Consider the following 20,376-nt stretch of genomic DNA (forward strand, 5'->3'; position numbering starts at 1 on the left):
GTTATTGTAAGGACAGAGCAGTTCAAATTATATTAGATGCAACAGCAAACCCACAGTCCATGAAATAATGTGATTTCTTATTTATTGTGAAAAGAGGGCATTTATATATGAAGTGAAGTGAAGATAAGTGAACCAAGATGGTGCCGCTTTGTTCGGACGCCGTCCAGGTCGCTCTGCTAAGATTGTGTTTTTATCTACTTTTTTACTTAGTTTTACTTTCTCTTTTTACACATCTCACGTCGGCACTGATCACCTATAACAAAGAAACCCTTTTGGACATTGGAAACCGCTACACCAACCTGTTTCAGGACACTTTATCCAGGAATCCAGCATGGCCTCTGGAGATTCTTCGGAACGCAGAGATGAGCAATAAACCCCCGAGGTGAAGAATCAAGAAACACCGTGGGGAAACGTGCTGGGATTCGAGATAGACTCAGGAAAAGGGCTCACAGTCCTCCCCTTCCGAGCATTCTGCTCGCAAATGTCCAATCCTTGGAGAATAAGATGGACGATCTTAGAGCCAGGATTAGTTTCCAACGGGACATAAGGGATTGTAACATCCTTTGTTTGTCAGAAACGTGGCTTTCGTCCATGGTCCCGGACTCTGCTGTAATGCCAAGTGATAACTTCTCTGTTTTTCGGATGGACAGAACAGCAGAGGCCGGTAAATCCAGGGGTGGAGGAGTGTGTTTCATGATTAACAAGAAATGGTGGGATCCCAGGAATATCTCCATCCTGTCGCGTTCCTGCTTGCCTCATCTGGAACATCTTTCCATTATCTGCCGCCCATTTTATCTGCCCCGGGAGTTTTCATCGATCATTTTTACTGCTGTGTACATTCCACCTCAGACGGGTCATGCCGAACTTTCACCAACATGTATCCTGTCCAACTAGAGGACCAAACACACTGGATCATTGCTACACTCAGTTCAAGAATGCCTACAAAGTCCGCTCACTTCCGGCTTTTGGTAAATCAGACCATGCCGCCATTTTTCTCACACCGGAATACAAACAAAGGCTCGTTCAGGATCCCCCGGTGCAGAGAGTAGTGACGCGCTGGTCCTCCCACTCAGAAGCTATGCTGCAGGCGGCTCTTGATGACGTCGACTGGGAAATGTTCCGGGCGAGTTCTTCTGACGTCAGCGAGTTCACGGATGTAGCATTAAGCTTTGTAAACACGCTAACCGAGCAAGCTACAGAAACAATAACGATAAGGACATTCTCCAACTAGAAACTGTGGGTGGACAGTAAAATCCGTGCTGCGGTTAACACACGCACTGCCGCTTACAATGAGGCTCTTCTGACTGGGAATATGAGCGAGTACAAAGCATCGTGCTATGCTCTCCGACGCGCAGTAAGAGCCGCTAAACACAGATACAGAGAGAGAATTGAGTCTCATTTCCAGCTCAATGACTCTCGATGGATGTGGCAGGGACTGAGGACCATCTGTGCCTTCGGAAACGAATCCTCCACGGAGGTGAGAGCAGATCCGTTGCTGGCCGACGAGTTAAACACCTTCTTCGGCCGCTTCGATTGCAACGGCGGCGGCGCGTCTCTGCCGACCAGCGCGTCAGGAAGCAGCAGGCAGAGCAGTGATGATCCTGTAATCACCGTGTCGGAGGATGAGGTTCGGAGGGCGCAAAAAGAAAGTGAACGTCAGGAAAGCAGCCGGACATGATGGGCTAACCGGCCGTGTTCTGAGGTCCTGCGCTGATTAGCTTGCTGGTTTGTTCACGTCTATCTTTAATGAGTCCCTTGCTACCTCCGTGGTTCCCACCTCATTTAAAAAATTCGTAATAATCCCTGTGCCTAAGAACAATAAACCCTCTTGCCTGAATGACTATCGCCCAGTTGCTCTCACATCTATAGTCATGAAGGATTTTGAGAGACTTGTTAAGAGCCACATCTGCTCCTCCATCCCTGATACTTTGGACCCTCTTCAGTTTGCCTATCGCCCAAACAGATCTACAGACGATGCCATCTCTCACGTCCTCCACTCTTCCCTCACACACTTGGACAGCAACAATGGGAATTATGTAAGGCTGCTATTCATTGACTATAGCTCAGCATTCAACACTATAGTCCCCATCAAGCTGGCTTCTAAACTCACAGACCTCGGCCTAAACTCCTCACTCTGTGACTGGATTCAAGACTTCCTCACCGGCAGACCTCAAATGGTGAAAGTTGGCCAGTTCACCTCAAACTCCATCACTCTGAACATAGGAGCCCCACAGGGCTGTGTCCTGAGTCCCCTGCTCTACTCTCTCTACACGCATGACTGCGTGTCATCTCACAGCTCCACATCTATTATCAAATTCGCTGATGATACTTTGGTTCTGGGCCTCATCTCCAACAACGATGAGACCGCATACTTGGATGAAGTAGAGAGACTCACATCATGGTGCCAGGAGAGCTGTCTCTCTCTGAATGTGAGCAAAACTAAAGAGCTGATCATGGACTTTAGGAAGAGACAGCAGCAGCCCTACACTCCTCTCATGATCAGTGGGACCCCTGTGGAGAGGGTGAGTAGCTTCAAGTACCTTGGTGTAAATCTCTGAGAACCTGACTTGGACTACACACATCCAAACACAGGTTAAGAAAGCCAGGCAAAGACTGTACCATCTGCGACAGCTGAGGAAATTCAGGGTCTCACCAGCAATCCTGAAAACTTTCTATTCAGGGACTATAGAAAGTGTATTGACTCAGTGCATCTCAGTGTGGTATGGAAACAGCTCAAATCAGGACTACAAAGCACTACAGAGAGTTGTGCGCTTAGCTGAGCGCATCTCAGGGTCTGCTCTCCCCTCTCTGCAGGACATCTACCTCAAACGCTGCAAAAGTAGAGCTGTCAAAATTATCAAGGACTCAAATCACCCTGGTAACCGACTATTCACTTTGCTTCCATCTGGTAAGCGCTTCCGTAGCCTGATGGCAAACCTGAGAGACTTAGGAGGAGCTTCTTCCCCCAGGCCATCAGGCTCCTAAACTCTAACTCTGTGTCATAACATCACTTGACTCCATGTTAACATCACTATATCAATAAGCTATTCATATTTTTTTCTACCTCATATGCTGCTATTTAAATACCCTGTACAACTTTTTTGCACATTCTTTTGCACATTCCTGTTATAGTACTATTTATGTCAACAACATACTGACCTGCACATTTATATTTATATTTTTTTATCTTTTATTCTTTTTATTTATTTTTTTCTACTTTTCTTTTTCTTAATATGTTTCTATACAATTGCACTGTCCTTGGAGCGGACCTGACTTACATTTCACCGCTGGTTATACTCTGTATAATTGTGTATGTGACGAATAAAAATCTTGAATCTTGAAGTGAAGTGACGTGTGGCCAAGTATGGTCACACACACACACACACACACACACACACACAGATAGATAGATAGATAGATAGATAGATAGATAGATAGATAGATAGATAGATAGATAGATAGATAGATAGATAGATAGATAGATAGATAGATAGATAGATAGATAGATAGATAGATAGATAGATAGAGATATAATATATAAAACAAATAAAATGACACAAAATTATGATTATAGAACACATTATTTTATTCCAATAAATTGAAAATAATAAAATTGTTAATAATAATAATAATAATAATAATAATAATGACTAATCTGATAGATCCAAATATCTGAAATATTACATCCTTGCTAGACCCACTTATCATTGCCATCATCAGCCCCAAAGTGAAATTAATTATTAAATTCAGTCTTGTGTGAAACATATGGTTGGGAAATAATGGCTCTGTAGCCTGAGCAGATTTTGCAAAGTTCAAAAGTGTGGACGACTTCACAAAGCCAAAAGTTTCAAATGTGGATATCACACAAACCCTCTGAGAGCTGCCCATTATAGAAGCATATATCCACTGCCACTAATAATGAGTATCTTCATTATCACTTCAGTGGTCTGAAACTGATTAAGGAGGTCTGTGAGTCAATCTCTAGCTGAATAATATCCACTTTAATATTTGATTATTCCTGTAATTGGGCGAAAATTCTTGCAGTTAAGTCACACACTGAAATATCAGTTTTCTCTTTGGATTTCTCTAATGCGAGACTATTCACAGAACTCTAGCAGTGCATATCCTTATCCATTGTTTGGCCAACTTTATTTAATCAGTCTTTCCCATTAAGATTAGATTGCATTATATCCGACACTGAAAAAAAATGAAGGATTTATTTTTAAACATGTTTCACTGAGAAATGGTTAGCACATTTCAGAAATAATTAAAGGAATGGCAAGTAACACTGTGTTAAACGTGAATTTAAGCAGAAAGACTGAAATAGTACTTTCTTGTAAAACATTATAATCATCTTTGTTTTACTTACAGCTTCAAAATTCATTTTCAAAGTAAAATATATCATACAGTATACTGTAGATAAGGAACAACAGTGGTTAAGAGCAGTCTTGTAGGGCATTTCATATCATGAGCATTACCCTATTGACTAATTACATGCAAACATACTGACTAACGGAGCATGTAAGCTTGACTGGCTGATAGGTAATCAATAAAACCTGTACACTTCACTGATTGTGTACAAATCAATCTCACACACAAGATCAAAAGAGACAATAAATTAACAGGTCAACAACAATGCATGCACTTTTCTCCTTCATGACAAAAAGGGGATAAAACCTGGCTAATTTGGTTTTTCACATACAATTCTGGATTGAGTTGAGATAACTTGAGTAGTAATTAGTTGGTGACAATGTTTAAAATGATATAAAATGCACTTGTAAATGTCTTGAGATAAAAAGGTTTTGTTGATCTGCTTAACACTAGTTGGAACCCTGAAAATTGTTGACAAATTGTTTCTAGTTTTTGATGTAAACTCTCAATAAGCTTTTTCACAGCCATATCACCCTGCAGCCCAAGACTGGTTGCCCACTGAAGCTAAGCAGGGTTGAGCCTGGTCAGTACCTGGATGGGAGACCTCCGGTGAAAACAAGGTTGCTGTTGGAAGAGGTGTTAGTGAGGCCAGCAGGTGGTGCTCACCCTGTGGTCTGTGTGGGTCCTAATGTCCCGGTATAGTGACGGGGACACTATACTGTCAAAAAGCACCATCTTTCGGATGAGACGTTAAACCGAGGTCCTGACTCTCTGTGGTCATTAAAAATCCCATGGCACTTCTCGTAAAGAGTAGGGGTGTAACCCCGGTGTCCTGGCCAAATTCCCTCCACTGGCCTCCTAATAATCCCCATACACTTGATTGGCTCTATTACTCTCTCTCCTCTCCACCTGTAGCTGGTGTGTGGTGAGCGCACTGGCGCCGTTGTCCTGTGGCTGCCGTCGCATCATCCAAGTGGATGCTGCACACTGGTGGTAGTTGAGGAGAGACCCCCCCCCCCCCCCCCCCCCCCCACATGATTGTAAAGCGCTTTGGGTGTGCAGCAATACACAATAAAGCGCTATATAAATGCATCATTCATTCATTCATTCATTTTCAGTTATTGTGCCTGCAGCTCTGTTTGAAGAGGCTTAAATCCTCTGCAGTCCAATACAACACAACACAACACGGAGTCTTTATAGCATTTAGGGAGTTCTTCAGTCTCCACTCACAATAAACACATAAAGTTCCTCCAAACCTCTGCCCTGCTTGAGACTGAGGATCAGTTGTTCTCTTGCTTCGTTTTCTAAAATCTATGATCACTCAGTACTTAAAATTAATAATTCTACATAACATTAGAACTTCAGTTACACACTAAAGTAGTGGCCAAACTTTGTATTCTTTCATGTTTTCAATCAAACGATGCAAGTAGATTTGTCAGAGTGGAAAGCTGAAGGTACAGGTGTAAAATGTATAAATCTATTTGTTTGTCTGCCTGTTATCCTTCAAATTGTGTAAATACTGTTCAATTTCAGACACTGTTTTGTCAAACCAAGATTTAAAGTTTGTCTCAATAAACTTTCCTCTTGCAGTTAAACATGACTATTGCTACTTTGTTTTGCCTACTCACAATGATATCAGCATCTCAAATTATGTTTAGTGGCATCGTGTGGTGGAAATGGCTATGTTGGATTTTTTCTTTGTTTACTGCACACATCACATTCATCATATTTCATATCACGCATGCTCTTCACTGACACTCTCATATTCTTGGCGAGCAAATACACTAACCTTTTGACAATTTATTTTATAACTTTAATACTCTATGATGGATTTTCATACTTTCAAAGTTAATAATAAGACTGAAAGTCTGGGTCTATAATGGTAAAACAATAATATATATATATAAAAGGCTTGGGAATCATCAAAATAACTAATGAAGGCATGGTAAAAGTTTTTTGAGACAGCTGCAACCGAATGCAATCTTCATATAACAGAAAGGGGAAAAGGGAGGTGGGGGGGGGGGAAGTATTAAATTGTGCATGTGGTGAATTCTGTTTTTATAGCTATTTCCTCAGCAGAATGGTATGACATTTGATGGTACTTATTACAATAAAATAATAACAAACTAAAAAAAATCCCATGTCTATGTCTTTCTTAAATGCATATCCGTAATTCTTTAAATGAATGTGCAATAAGTTTCTGTAAACCTGCGACTCGCTGCTACATTATTTAGAAAACCTTATCCTTTACTTTTGTTCAAGTTAGATGATGTAATGAAAAGGATTCTTTACTCTTATCATTTAAAATCTTAATTATATCAGTTAATTTTAAATACATTTTCCACATCAGTATTTGTAATAATCTTCAGTGTGAAATCAGACAATATAAATGACTCACCTGTTTAAGGATGCCAGCTACCATTTCATGACCACAGTCAAAGATCACATGAAACTCTTTCCCTCGTTTCATTTCTTTAAGAAGGGGCTTGGCATCTTTTGTTTCTGCTGGTAGCTGCCGTATTTTTAATCGGATGTTGTAACGAGATGGAGCCTTGATGAGCTCCTGTAATCGAATCAGACCTAAGTGGGAGAGAGAGACAGAGAGAGAGAGAATATAAATAAGGCTATTACAGAATTACAGGAATAGTTCACCCCAAAATGGAAATTCTGTCATCATTTACTCACTCTGATGTTGAAAGACATTTCATCTTTCATGGAACACAAATGGACAAGTATCGTTTATATTGTTGCCAAATATTGCCGCAAAATAGCCTGCTGTGACGTGTCTGAATGTGACAAATGATATTTGTTTATTACCTTTATTTCATGGAGGAGTGCAGCTTGAACAATCATTTTGTGTTCAATGAAGAAAAAAGTCAGATGACATTAAGCTACTAAATGATGACAGAATTGTCATTTTTGTGTGAAGTATTCCTTTAACAGAGCATCAGAAATATCATTTGGAGCCATCTATATAAAAGCTCCATTTCATTTAATCCTTATCCTTCTAATTAGAAGAACATAAGAAAGTCATATGGATGGATGTTTAAAGTCCTAATATTTTTTGGGAAATGAAATTGTTAAGCTGCATGGCCCCTTGCTATCTATCTCTCTCCTAACTCTCTTGTTCTCTTCTCGATTAACTACTTCCCAGTGAAATGTTGGACACTCCTGTCAATGAAATGCCACCTCCTAATGTAATGAAATATCACATTCCCTCTTCAAAAGGTCATCAGCTGAAAAAAAATGATATCTAGGTTGCCCCCAAAATCCCATCGCCCTCATTTACTTCACACAATGGAGGACTTATATCTTCCTAGTTACTCAACTATTCAAGACCAAACAAGAAACCATAGAGTTAGCGTCTTCCTGAATCTATTTCCACATTGTTCTTGTGCCAAATGCCACAAGACTGTAAGGTGCCCCATTTGTGATTTTACGATTCAGAAGGGTGAACCTGCGTTTGCCAAGCCACACTGCTGCGGACTCTACAGCATTATGTCACCAAAGTGTGGACACAAAAGGGGGCTGCTAGGACTGAGGGTGCCATTTGGAACAAGACCATTATATTCATTATAAAAAAAATATTGCCTGTAATGAAATTTTGCAAAATTATGTTACGTTTTGTTTTTTACATTTTATGACAAAGTGTAATGAAGTGTTTTCAGATTAATGTAAATCTGGTTTCAATATGCTGGTTGTTGTACATATCACAGCAGTTTGGAAACTAACTGTCTAGTCTACAATTGTAAGCAGATACTTTTTTGTGTGTTGGTATTTTCTTGCTGATATTTGCTGTGTCTTGTAACCAACTTCAAGGATTAATGGAAAAACATGTCTTTACCTACATTTTTGCTTCTATATACAAATCCACTGCAGTTTCCAGCTGAAATGAACACTAGTGGTAGTTAAAAGCCAACAGATTATTGTTTTTCATACAAAGTATGATTACAGGGTTGATTATTGATTAATAAAAGCTTCTTTTTGAACAATACTATGTTATGACCTCAAAAAAGTAGTGCATCATTTGTAAACTAATAGATTTTGGTGTTTGCTTTGGATAACTAGCTCCATATGTATGGCTTTTTTGGAATAGTAAACTTGCTCAGTAGCTCACCTGGTACAGCATTGCACTTGTGTCCCGTGAAACATGAGTCACAAATAAATGCTCAAAGACTTGTAGAAGCAAGTGGAAAATGGATCACCAATTAGTTTTTTTTTTTATCTCAAGTTAATACTATTGGTTAGGTTTAGGTTAGGGTTTAGTGTAGGCGGTATGTTCTTTTCAAACACGAAAGAGACTTTTAGCGCCACTCACCACTTCATTATGAACTGCCACGATACGTGCAACAGCCAACATAATAAAACATTGTCAGATTCACATTAATCTGTTTCAGATAAAGCTGCATGCACTTTTAGAGCCACTCACTGGACAACATAAAGAAGCAACATAATACCTTTTTGCAGAAATGTCACCTCAGGCTTTTCCTCACCTCAAATTTTTTCAATGAGCCTGGGTTGCTTGTCACACAAAGTAAGTAAGTAAATAAATATTAATTTTCAAATCTGTTTATTCATTTATGCAAATGTAACTAGCTAACAATTAGTATGTAGTATCAACTTTATTTACTATCCTGCTGAACACAAGACTTTACTGGTTTAGTGATCTTAGCTGGTCTCCTTTTTTAAGGTTGTTTTAGAGATGTTTTTGGCCTTTATTTAGCTGCTCAGACTACTAGCTAGATCAAATGAAGAACATCTTGGTCAGGCTGGGAGACCATTTTAAACCAGTTAAGACAAGCTTAAACCAGGATTTCAACTGTCATACAATTTGCATGAAAAAAAGAATGTTGACCAAGCTGGTGGTTTCGCTGATTTGGCTGGTCGGCCATCTGATCTCCCAGCCTGACCAGCAGACAAGCCCCAAAAACCGGACCAGCCTAAGCATTTTGGCCAAGCTGGGAGACCAACCATCTGCCTGCTGTAATTTTTTGTTGTTTGTTTTTCTTTTTCATTTTTTTTTTTTTTTTTTTTTTTTTTTTTTTACAGCAGCGCTGCAGCTTTTGTATTAGCCCTGCCCTTGAAGTAAAAGTTTGTTCATTCTCAATTAATTAAATTATGAACCTTAACTTGTAAAACAGATCCACACACTGATGCTGGTTTTTGGCAATGGCATACTTTTTCATCATTGTTATGCAGATGTGAAAATGCAAGAACTAATAGGGCATTAGCCCACCAATCAGTACTGATGGGTTATAAAACTTAATACTATATACAATAATGACATAAAATGAACAAATTTAAAATGCACACACTGTAGCAGTATAGATTATTTAATTTGTATGCACTGATCAGAGGTTTTTAATAGCCTATATGGTTTCCTGCAGGTCACTATTTGAGGTAGGTTTGCTCTTCTACTCCTTTGCGGAAATGAAAACTGCATGTGGTGATCTTTACTGATTGTGTCTAATACCTTCCAACCGTTTGTTGATTCATATTTAACAAAGCATACATTATATATTTCATCAAGTCAAACATTTATTCAAACCCGTCTGGAAGCCCCTGCTTATGCAACATAATGGCCCGTGATAAATATCCATGGAGAGGTTGCATCGTTCAAATGCTCCCTGCTAAAAAAATGGCCTGTCTGACTTGTAATCCTCTGCAGTTGTCTGCTCCTTCTCCAGAAGAGTGCTGCTATGAGCTAGTGATGTGAGATGAATGCTGCTTTTCTTTGGCACGTTAATTGAAGAAAGGGTAGAAAGCTGAAAGCTGACTTCTGACTCGAAGCTCTGAATGGACGGTCAAGGTTAATGTAGCCTTGTCTGTATTTATGCGTGACTAAATGTGTAGAACAAATTGATCGAGATTAAAATCAGGTCACAGGCACGCCAAAATGCAAAGGTTTTGCACTTTGAAGAAACATCTACACCCCCATTTTCCCATTAATATCATAAGCATTCTGAGATCTGGAAGGATATTTGAGAACTTCATCCTTTGAGGATAAAAGCCCCTTCTGTTATGTTAAGATCCGACTTGGCTGTAATGGATCAATGAAACCTCACATGAATATCTGTGAGTATTTTTATGCATTTGTTCAACTGATTTCACATCAGATGCTGGCTTATTTAACAGTCACTGGCAGGTTTTAGCCTGCCTTTTCGGAAAAAAAAAGAAAAAAAAAAATCTTTAAAGGATTTGGCTGGAATGAAATAATTTTTAGGTAAAATTGAACTATCAGTTTACCCCAGGCATAATCGTCCACTCGTTTAAAAGCGCATTATTAGTTTAAATTTAGCACATAAGCAGTGAAAAGGCTCAGATTACAATGGTTGCATTAAAATGATATTAAGACTATGAATTATTTCGTAGCTATAAAAATGGCAGTTTCAAAGCACCCGTTATCAAAGCAATTATTAGGACATTACAGCAAAGCCCTAAAAAATGATGCCTGTTTGGAAACATGGCACTGCAGCTGTCTAAACAGTCTCATGGCCACTGTTAGTGCATATGATGGGCTATGAAAAGCACCACTGGATTGGTGCACTCAGGCAGAATAAATTGAAATGGATGAAATGGTTTGATGAACGCAATTTTCTTTCTTGTGCTGACGTACTGAATAGCCAATAGCCAATGTGAGGTTTGCCCAAAGGTCTCATTTTCTAGAAGGCATTTCATTATACAAACAAAAATCAATAAATAAGGGATACAACTTCTAAAAAGTCATAAATGTATTTCATACAACTCATGATCCATATGTCAAGTCCTCTTAAGTTCTACAATAGCAGCTCACGTTAACTGAATACAAGTGCGAATGAGATTTGAGAGCAACAGCAAAAATCAAGATTTTTATTGAATTACAAAGTAATTAGTCTGTTCCTTACACAAAGACATCAAAAGACTTCCAATAGACTGCATTATAAGACTGGGTGATATGAGGAGATATTTACTGTACATAGTATTATATGTTGTGTTCTTTATATTGTATAACGTTTCTGTCTGATTTTGCTATATCGTTAATATAGTTGTATGCAAATCTGCACACTACTAAAATGCATCAACACATCGGAGTGATAAAGAAACATATTAATGAGAAAATAAAGCATAGTATAAGGATTACTGTGATAATATAGGATAATGTATTAATGTCATTAATGTAATGTAATGTAATGAACACTACTGATAGACCCACCTGAAAAATGTAGAGCATTATAATAATTTCATAATCACTTTTTTTTTATTGTATTTGTCCTTTTGCTTTGTATTTTATCTTAAAATAATAAAATAAAACAAAATACAAATTTTGGACCAGTTTTTGCAAGGTATAGTTGCTAAAAATGCAAGGTCTATCATTTTGCAAGCACATGTTTTAATTGTTCTTTTAATTTGTCTACTACTGTATTATCCGAGCTGTGAAGTTAGAAAGTGATTTCACACTAAAATAATGGTATGATGAACATTGCTTACGTCTTGTAGCTATACTTTTAAAACAGTGAGCTTTTTAATGTTTACAGAATGGCCGCATAGAACACGCTGATGGCCTATCATATCTACACAGAGCAAATACATACGTTGACAAGCAGGTAGTATTCCTTTACGACTATGTCACAGTGCTCATTTATGAATCTTTTCTTTTTGGGGCATTAAATAACTTTTTTTTTTTTAAAACAGCTAATCTTTTCATTGCATGTCTATTTGTGAGCACTGTTCCTCTCTGCTGATGTGGTATGTCCATAAATGGCATATGCATAACCAATTAATGTGATTCCCTTGACACATTTAATAATTTAACAGCATTTGTTTTCTGCAGTGCAGACACACGCTATATTAGACGGCTTGCATTTGCTTTGACAACTCGCATATCAAAGTATAAATTATCAGAGCTCTTTTATAGCTGACACATCCCGCTAATAGAGCTAGTTTTACTCAGTGCCGCAGTGGCACTTGTATATATGAGCTACCTTAAACCTCCTTTTTTATTCCTTTGTCAAACACTATCTGTGTTGTATCTAAAGATTCTTTACAGGCATCATTCATGGATCCACTGGATAATTAAAAAAAAAAAAAGTTATAGAGAAAAAAAATTATATTATTATAATGTTCTTTACACTAAAAACCCCTGAAGGTTTCTTTGTGGACCCCAAAATGGTTATTTGATGGCTGCATAAACCCCTTGGAATCTTTATTTTATTTAAAAAAAAAATTTAACTGTATGGCATGTGAAAAAAATGCTGTGTGCACTGCCATTTATTTCTAACACAATACTGAATTTAACAGCTGAGCAGTGTTGACAGAGCTTTGTGTTGCAGGCTGCCAGTCCACTTCTGCCATTTCAGAGCTGAGCCATTAGGGAATGTCATTATGGCTATTGATTTGCTTGTTTGCATTCGTTCATGAAGTTGTTGTACAGCGTGGAAAGAAAGACTCCAGTTGTGATTCTGAGGCAGACCTTAGAACAGCCACCTCTTGTGGAATCAGTGTGTGAACATTTAACCGTTATACTGCCCATCATAATCTTATTTCTAGCTGTAAATGTACATGTTTAAAGTCAAAATTAATATAATTCAGCAGCTACAAAAGTTGCTAGTGGTCCATGAGACATTTTAAAACATGAGCAAATAAATACTTACATACAACTGATAGAATATTAAATCAATAAAATAAATGTTATAGCTTTTTTATGGAAACCTATTCCTGCCACTTAAGGAATAAAACATGCTTCGGTAAATCTATTCTGTAAAACTATTGTGATAATGTCAAATTATGATATAATAAGTCATACCTATTATATAAATGTCGCAATTATGAGATACTATGTTGAAATTATGAGATAAATAGTTATGATTTAAAATGGCTTAAAAATGAAATTATGGCAAAAAAAATACTATTTATGTCATAATTATGAATTTTAATGTAATAATTTAAACTTTTTTATTTATCGCACTTGCCCTGTTTAGTATTTTTTTCTAACCTTTAGTATGTAATGTTCTGTTATTTTTATCTCACAATTATTACTTAGTATCTCACAATTTCCTTTTTTTTAAATCTCATAATTTTGACTTTTAAGGTCAAAATTATCATATATGGTGGAAATGGGCTTCAATAATTTTTGAACCAGTGTCGCTTGTTTTGTTCCAACAAGTATTTTTTTGAACCAGTCGGTTGAGTGAATGATCCAATGACTCTCAAAAAGACATATGTACATATAAGTCATATGTAACAAACACTTTTAAATCACACTGAGCACAGTGGAAATCACTTAAAAATAAAAATAGCACAATACGACAAAACAATGTACACATTTAAATCCATGCATACAAAAATCTCTGTCTTTCTATTTATTGTTCACAACAATATGTTTTCAAAACGTTTAAATATGTATGTCAAATAAGGGTGGTTTTTGTTTGTAGCTTTTCAATTAAATGAAATATGCGATACATAGATTATTAATTGTTTTATAAAACACCATATGTGAAATTCAATAATCAGTATCAATTAATAATTTGGCTTCATTTAACTTGTCGGTGTTACTGTGAATTAATTAGACAGTGAATAACCCTGTTTAACTAAAGTAAGCTGTAAGCTGTAGTAATGTTAAAGATCTTCAGTAAATCTAAGCAGTATGCCTTGTACCTTATTTGGGCCACATTTGTATGAATACAGTGTCACAGAATAATAGTGTGTTGTTGTTGTGCAGAATTGTGAATAAGGCTGAGTGAATGCTTTGGGAAATCTGGCAGCAAATCCTCTAGTTGGCAAGTTTGCTCCTGAGGCGACCTCTGGCATATGGCATATGTACCCCTCACTGTGGTAGCACTTGCTGCCTACTGCTCTAACAGAGCCTGTCAACCAGGGGGGTTTGGCCATACTGTAGGCCAGACGGAGACCAGGGAATGGTGCACAGTCCAGGCCAAAGGGTCAGTCTGCCTAAGGACGGCTGGAGAATAATCACAACACACTACAAGCACTAAAGCGTCGAGCTCTCACCTGTGCTGTCATCGTAAACCACAGTGACCGTTTTCCACTTGAAGAAGTGAACCAAGTCTAAGATGGCTCTGCTGAGGGAGGAGAAGTCTGGGTAAAGGCTGACGTAGAAGGAGTCTCGGTTGTCTGACACTTGGTGCTTCCACTTGGTCTGGATGTGCGGCACCCCCAGAGCGTTACAGATGGACTGCACCGCGTTGGCCGAAGAACTGTGGGAGGGACCGAAGATGGCCGCCACACCCAGAGAGAGCTGGTCACAAGCTGGAGACAGAGCACAAAAGACTTATTTTCCTTGTTTTATTTTGTGATTTTGTTATAATAGAAACACGATTCATAGTTACTTCCAGTGTCCACAGTAATATTTACAACAGTAACGCTGAACTCACTTACTTTTATACCCCATAATTTTTTTTGGCAAAGCCACTGTGCTTTAATTGCGTCTTTGTAATCTTTAAATATAAACTGGCATGGAAAAAAGCACAGTTACAGTGGCAGCGGCTAATGGAGTGTATAATCATTATAAGAGAATTCAGATGTTTCCCCAGCGTGTAGATGACAGATGATTGCAGCCTGTGAACCTGTCTCAGGGGCATCAGTAATTCACTGAATCACCCCTTCTGACTCATTACCTAAAACCAATCAATTCTCTCTGCATATGCACCAGACGGCTACTGAGGTCCCCCGTGGTTAAATGAATTCAATCTAAAGCCCACTTCCTTCCTCATATATCTCACAGCACATTTGTCTCTGATCGTGTAGGGTCTCACGGAAGACAGCTGACAGCTGGAGATGGCTTTACCTTTCCTGGAGGCCTCAAAGCTGTCGTGGATGTTTATCCTTTGGATGTCGTATGTGAGTGTGGTGTTTGGCAGTAAAGTTCTGTTCCTGTTGATTGTATTTAAAGCAAACTTAAAGGCAAGTTCTTCAGCACCAGATGGGCCACTTTCGATGGATTCAAATATCCCCCCTAAAAACAGAGAGAGAGAGAAATAAAAAAGAGAAAACTGTTTTATTAACCTCTCACCATATGGACTATGCTTTTCGGAGAAATTAATGAATACTAATATAATATAAGATTATTGAAAATATTTAAAGTATACATTTATTGCATACTTGCATTTGTATACTATACAAATTAGTCACATTTTTATTTATATTTAAAGTAATGTTTATTATCAATTTCTGTCATAATCCAAGCCAAATATCATGTTGAAAACTACATGAAAATGCATTATAGTTTAAATTTGTATTAAATGCAATTAATTTAACTTAAGAGTGTTTTTTGACCCACTTAAGTAGGACTTGAGTACATTTATATGTAATTTCATAATTACTTGTAATGTCTCTGAATTATGGTTAAAGTGTACTGCTAAATGTACTGACAAGCATTATGGTAAACTAAAATATTATCCAATGTCATTTCTATTGAAGCGTGTATGCATGCATTTAAATACATTTGTGATTATAAATATATCATTTATACATTTATAAATATACATTTGTAATGATAAAGTTGCAATTACAAAGTACAATTTAAAAATATGATAAAATGTTTTATATAGTTTACATATTAAGTAGCTATATTAACTTTAAAGTAAATCTTGATTTGACATTACTATAAAGTGTACTTAAGTGGATTAAAACAGTCGTGCAAGTGTATACTCTTTAAGTACAATTAACACACAAATTAAACATTTGTTGCATTAATATTAAATTATCTAAAAGTAAAGTTTTGTTTTACTATAGGCCTATAATTTTAAGATTTGAAGTACACTACAAGTGCTAATTCAATAATACATTTTAATACACTTCTTTTTCACAGGAGGAGGGTAATAAATAAAATTTTACACTTTACACACATTTTCAAAACTTTGCCTCTTTTTTCAAAACTTTACAAACAAATCCAAGAATTGCACACACAAAATGCCTCACATCTCCTGCAAAATAAAGCACTGCAACCTTCAAAATATCACAAACACATCTCAAAAGCAAACATTTGCAAACACCTTTGGCGTAATAGTAATTCCTGTTTTGTGTTACATAGAGAATTGTGTGTTGTGTTTTGCAAAAAGTGTTTTATGAAACTGAAAACTGAGTCAAAGTCCGAGAATTAGTGTATGGTTTTGCAGATTTGGTGCATGGCTCTGGTGCTCGAATGTCAGGTTTCAGAAATCGTGTGACAAGAAAAGATTTTGTGTGTAAGCAGTTGAAGAAACTGTTACTTTGAAGTAGAAACTCTGTAGTGCATATATATATATATATATATATCAGCTTATAACTAATAACTAATAACTAACATGTGATATGGCACCAATGTAGGTTAAGTGCAGTAAATGTCAAAGAATAGTGTAATGTAAGAAGTTGGAAGGAGAAAAGTATATTACTGCTTGCTTTGATTCAAACCATTCGAGTGTATAATAGATATATATCCAAGCTCCTTACAGCAGGTATGTTTTTAGAGCGCAAGGTACACAACAGCTTTCCCTTTGTGAGTCTGCTTGACAGGCTGTATATAAATGGATGCCTTTAGTGTTGGGGACTGATGTGTTCTGATTGGCTGGCGAATCAATCAATCAAGCCCTGGGGAGCAGTGAAGCACAGCATAGAGAGATTGAAGTGTTTTGCTTGGGTCAGTCAGCAGTTTGCCCCTGTTGACTCACCATATGTCAGACTTGAGCTCGATTCGGTGTTTTACTTACACTCGTTGGAGGTTCCATCATTTAAATGATCCCTTAAGACAGACTTAAGACACACACTCTCTTTACATGACTCTACTGTCTAACATGTAGGACAAGAGCAAGTACTTTTAATTGGTGTTGTTTCAAGTATCAACTACAGCACAAGCTACTGCTGAAAACTGATGTGAGTGTAACAGTAGTAAGTAAAATCTGACATGAACTGGTTTGCAAAATGTAAAAAATAGTACAGATGAAGAAAGGAAAAAGAGAGTACATGAATAGAGAGTGTTTGGAACAAATCCCTTAAAGCATTTTCTGTAAAAGAAGAGGGGGAAATTGAGATGCTCGTGCAAATCTCTCAGTCTTTTACAAAAGAGAAGAAGATGAATACAAGATAACATAATCAAACAACCTCCCCATGTGGATTTAGTATAATATGAACAAAATATCCCTTTTTGTTGGTAATTTGGAGGAATTGTGTGTTCTAGTTTAAATGTGTGTCTGAGGTTTCAGTCACTGTTCTTACTACCATTATTATTCATGGTTACATCACTTCAAAAAAGTCCCTTAATAAGGAGCATAACCTGTCCATTATGATCATTAGAGTGTTCCAAAATAATGTAACGATTAAACAATTACTGAAAAAAGTGTCCATCCATCAATATGCGTTATATTTTATGGTATGTAGCTTTTAGCAGATTTTACAATATATCATTTATAGAAAAACTAACATTGGATTTATAATCAATTTAAAATTGAACAAAAAAAGGCTTGTTACCTGTATATGCTTAAAATCATCACTGTGTTTTAGTACTGAGCTGTAATGTAGAATCAGATAGGTAGTTTAAAAAAAGAAAGAAAGAAAAAGTAAAATTGATTTCCTGTATGAAAACACATGTAAGGTTACTAAAGGTCACCAACTGATTTTATAACAGAAAGAGTCTGGGCAGGTAACAACAAACTTTCCCCCAGGAAATGCATTCATACATGTTAAATATCCATCATCCATCTCGCAACTCATAGGGCGGGCTCTGACAGTGATAAACTGGGGCTTGTATGACATAATGAATCAGTTTCCTGTGGGGAAATGTCAGTTTCACAAAGAGATCTCTCAAGCACCTGACAAACGTTTTTTTTTTTTTTCTAAATCTGGATTTTTCTATAGTCATTATATCTATAAATAGTCTCAAATTACATGTAATTTACAGATTGACCGTTCATATCCTCCATCTCTTTTTTGACTTAATTGGGCGAGATGTCACACATTATATTCCAGTGGATATTTCTCAGTTAGGTTTATGTTTATTTATTTATAGGCACATGCCTTTAAGGTTTTAAAAGGCCATTACATTCACACAATATATAGGGAACATGTTCAACACTTGAACGAGCTGTGTTCTACCAAGTCTCTGCCTTTCTCACACAGAACAACTTCCTGGACAGCAACCAATCTGGCTTCAGAAGTGAACATTCGACCGAAACTGCCTTGCTCTTAATTGTTGAAGCCCTAAGACTTGCAAGCGCGGCTTCCAAGTCTTCATTACTTATCTTGCTGGATCTGTCCGCTGCTTTTGATATAGTCAACCACCAGATCCTCCTGTCAACACTATTGAGAAAGGGCATCTCAGGAACCGCATTCCAGTGGTTTGAGTCTTACCTCTCAGATAGGTCCTTCAAGGTATCTTGGAGAGGTGAGTCCAAGTTATCATCCAAGTCGCAACATCTAGCTACTGGGGTGCCTCAGGGCTCGATTCTTGGACCACTTCTCTTCTCTGTCTACATAGCATCACTAGGTTCTGTCATTCATAAACATGGCTTTTCATATCATTGCTATGCTGATGACCAATATTAGGAAGATCAGGCCCTTTCTTTAGGAACATGCAACACAACTCCTTGTTCAAGCTCTTGTTCTGTGCAGACTTGACTATTGCAATGCTCTCTTGGCAGGTCTTCCAGCCAATTCCATCAAACCTCTACAATTAAAATAAATAAATAAATAAAAATAAACTTGCTATGTGTACTGCGTTAGGCTAACCGAGAGCACTTGCATGTTGTTGCTCTTTTGTTGGTTTTGTCTTCTATTGTCCTCATTTGTAAGTCGCTTTGGATAAAAGCGTCTGCTAAATGACTAAATGTAAACAGCCTATTGTAGAGTATACAGACACATTTAAACAGTAAAACAATTCTTAAATGCAACAATTCATGAAACAGCAAAAATGTAAAAGGTAAAAAAAAAAAAAAAAAAAACATTGCTTTGGCCGATAAGTATTTTAATTGATTAATCAATTGCATAAAATTACAGCAACATATGAAACATGAAAACCTTTGTTCCCACTTTATATTAGGTGGCCGTAACTACTATGTACTTACATTTAAATTAATCATTTGATAAAATGCACTTATTGTGTACATACATTTTTTTTACATGGTACTTATATTTTTTTAAATTCCTATATGTAATCACATCTGTAATTAATTTCTGTAATTACATTTATAATCACACTGTTGACCCATCCCTTACACCTTAACCCACCCTTAAACCTACCCATACCACCAAACCTGTCCCTAACCTTACCCGTATCCCACCTCAATAGCAGCAGAAGTGTTTTGCAATACAATATGAACACAGTTAGAACATTGTACATATTTTTTTATGTAAGTACATAGTAGTAAAGGCCACCTAATATAAAGTGTGACCAAACATTTTTTATGTGAAAGTTATTACAAAAATATTATAAAATTTATATTTATGTTATTATTATTTATAATATAATATGATGAAATTGTATTATACAAATTTCAAAAATGTAAGACAGTACTGAAATATTAGTTACAATAATTTTTGCATTGTCTACCTAAATTCTAAATTCTGATTGTCTGGATATATAATACAACAAAATAACTCAACAATAAAATCAACTGTTATTTTTTTATAAGCCCATTCAAATTTTGTGCTGCAAACATCAATGACTACCTTAACTCGTCCATGCTTGCAAGTTACTATATAAGTGGAGTGGTTCTTTGCCTCCACATTAAAAAATAATCCACCTATTGGATCATTTATACACTGTATATACAATTTAAAACTAGAAAAACTAAAATTATTTACTTCATTTAAAATTATTAACTAAAATTCATTAAATTGTACAGATTATTGGAGTATGTTTTACAAGTTGCTCTCTCTCTCTCTATATATATATATATATATATATAGCATTGCATTAATTGCATGTACAGATGTAACCTAAACAGTCTATAGTAAATAGTTATGAGTATTTAATTGAAAAAAGCAATTGTTAAACATTCTCATAATTTATGTTTTCCATCATATCAAAGCATGCTG

At 36.7% G+C, this 20,376-nt stretch overlaps 1 protein-coding gene across 1 annotated transcript in view; it reads right to left on the reverse strand.

Moving 5' to 3' along the window:
- The window catches only part of LOC306887163 (glutamate receptor ionotropic, kainate 2-like), a gene marked incomplete at both ends in the record, with an annotated part of 195,665 nt that overhangs the window by 128,214 nt on the left and 47,075 nt on the right, over positions 1-20,376 (reverse strand). Inside the window, 3 exons of the mRNA XM_079444708.1 lie at positions 6,770-6,951; positions 14,359-14,616; positions 15,155-15,322. Of these exons, the coding sequence (XP_079300834.1) occupies positions 6,770-6,951; positions 14,359-14,616; positions 15,155-15,322 (608 nt within the window). The remainder of the gene's footprint in view (positions 1-6,769; positions 6,952-14,358; positions 14,617-15,154; positions 15,323-20,376) is intronic.

The sequence above is a fragment of the Barbus barbus genome (genome assembly GCF_936440315.1).
Source record: "Barbus barbus genome assembly, chromosome: 21".
Classification (NCBI taxonomy): domain Eukaryota; kingdom Metazoa; phylum Chordata; class Actinopteri; order Cypriniformes; family Cyprinidae; genus Barbus; species Barbus barbus.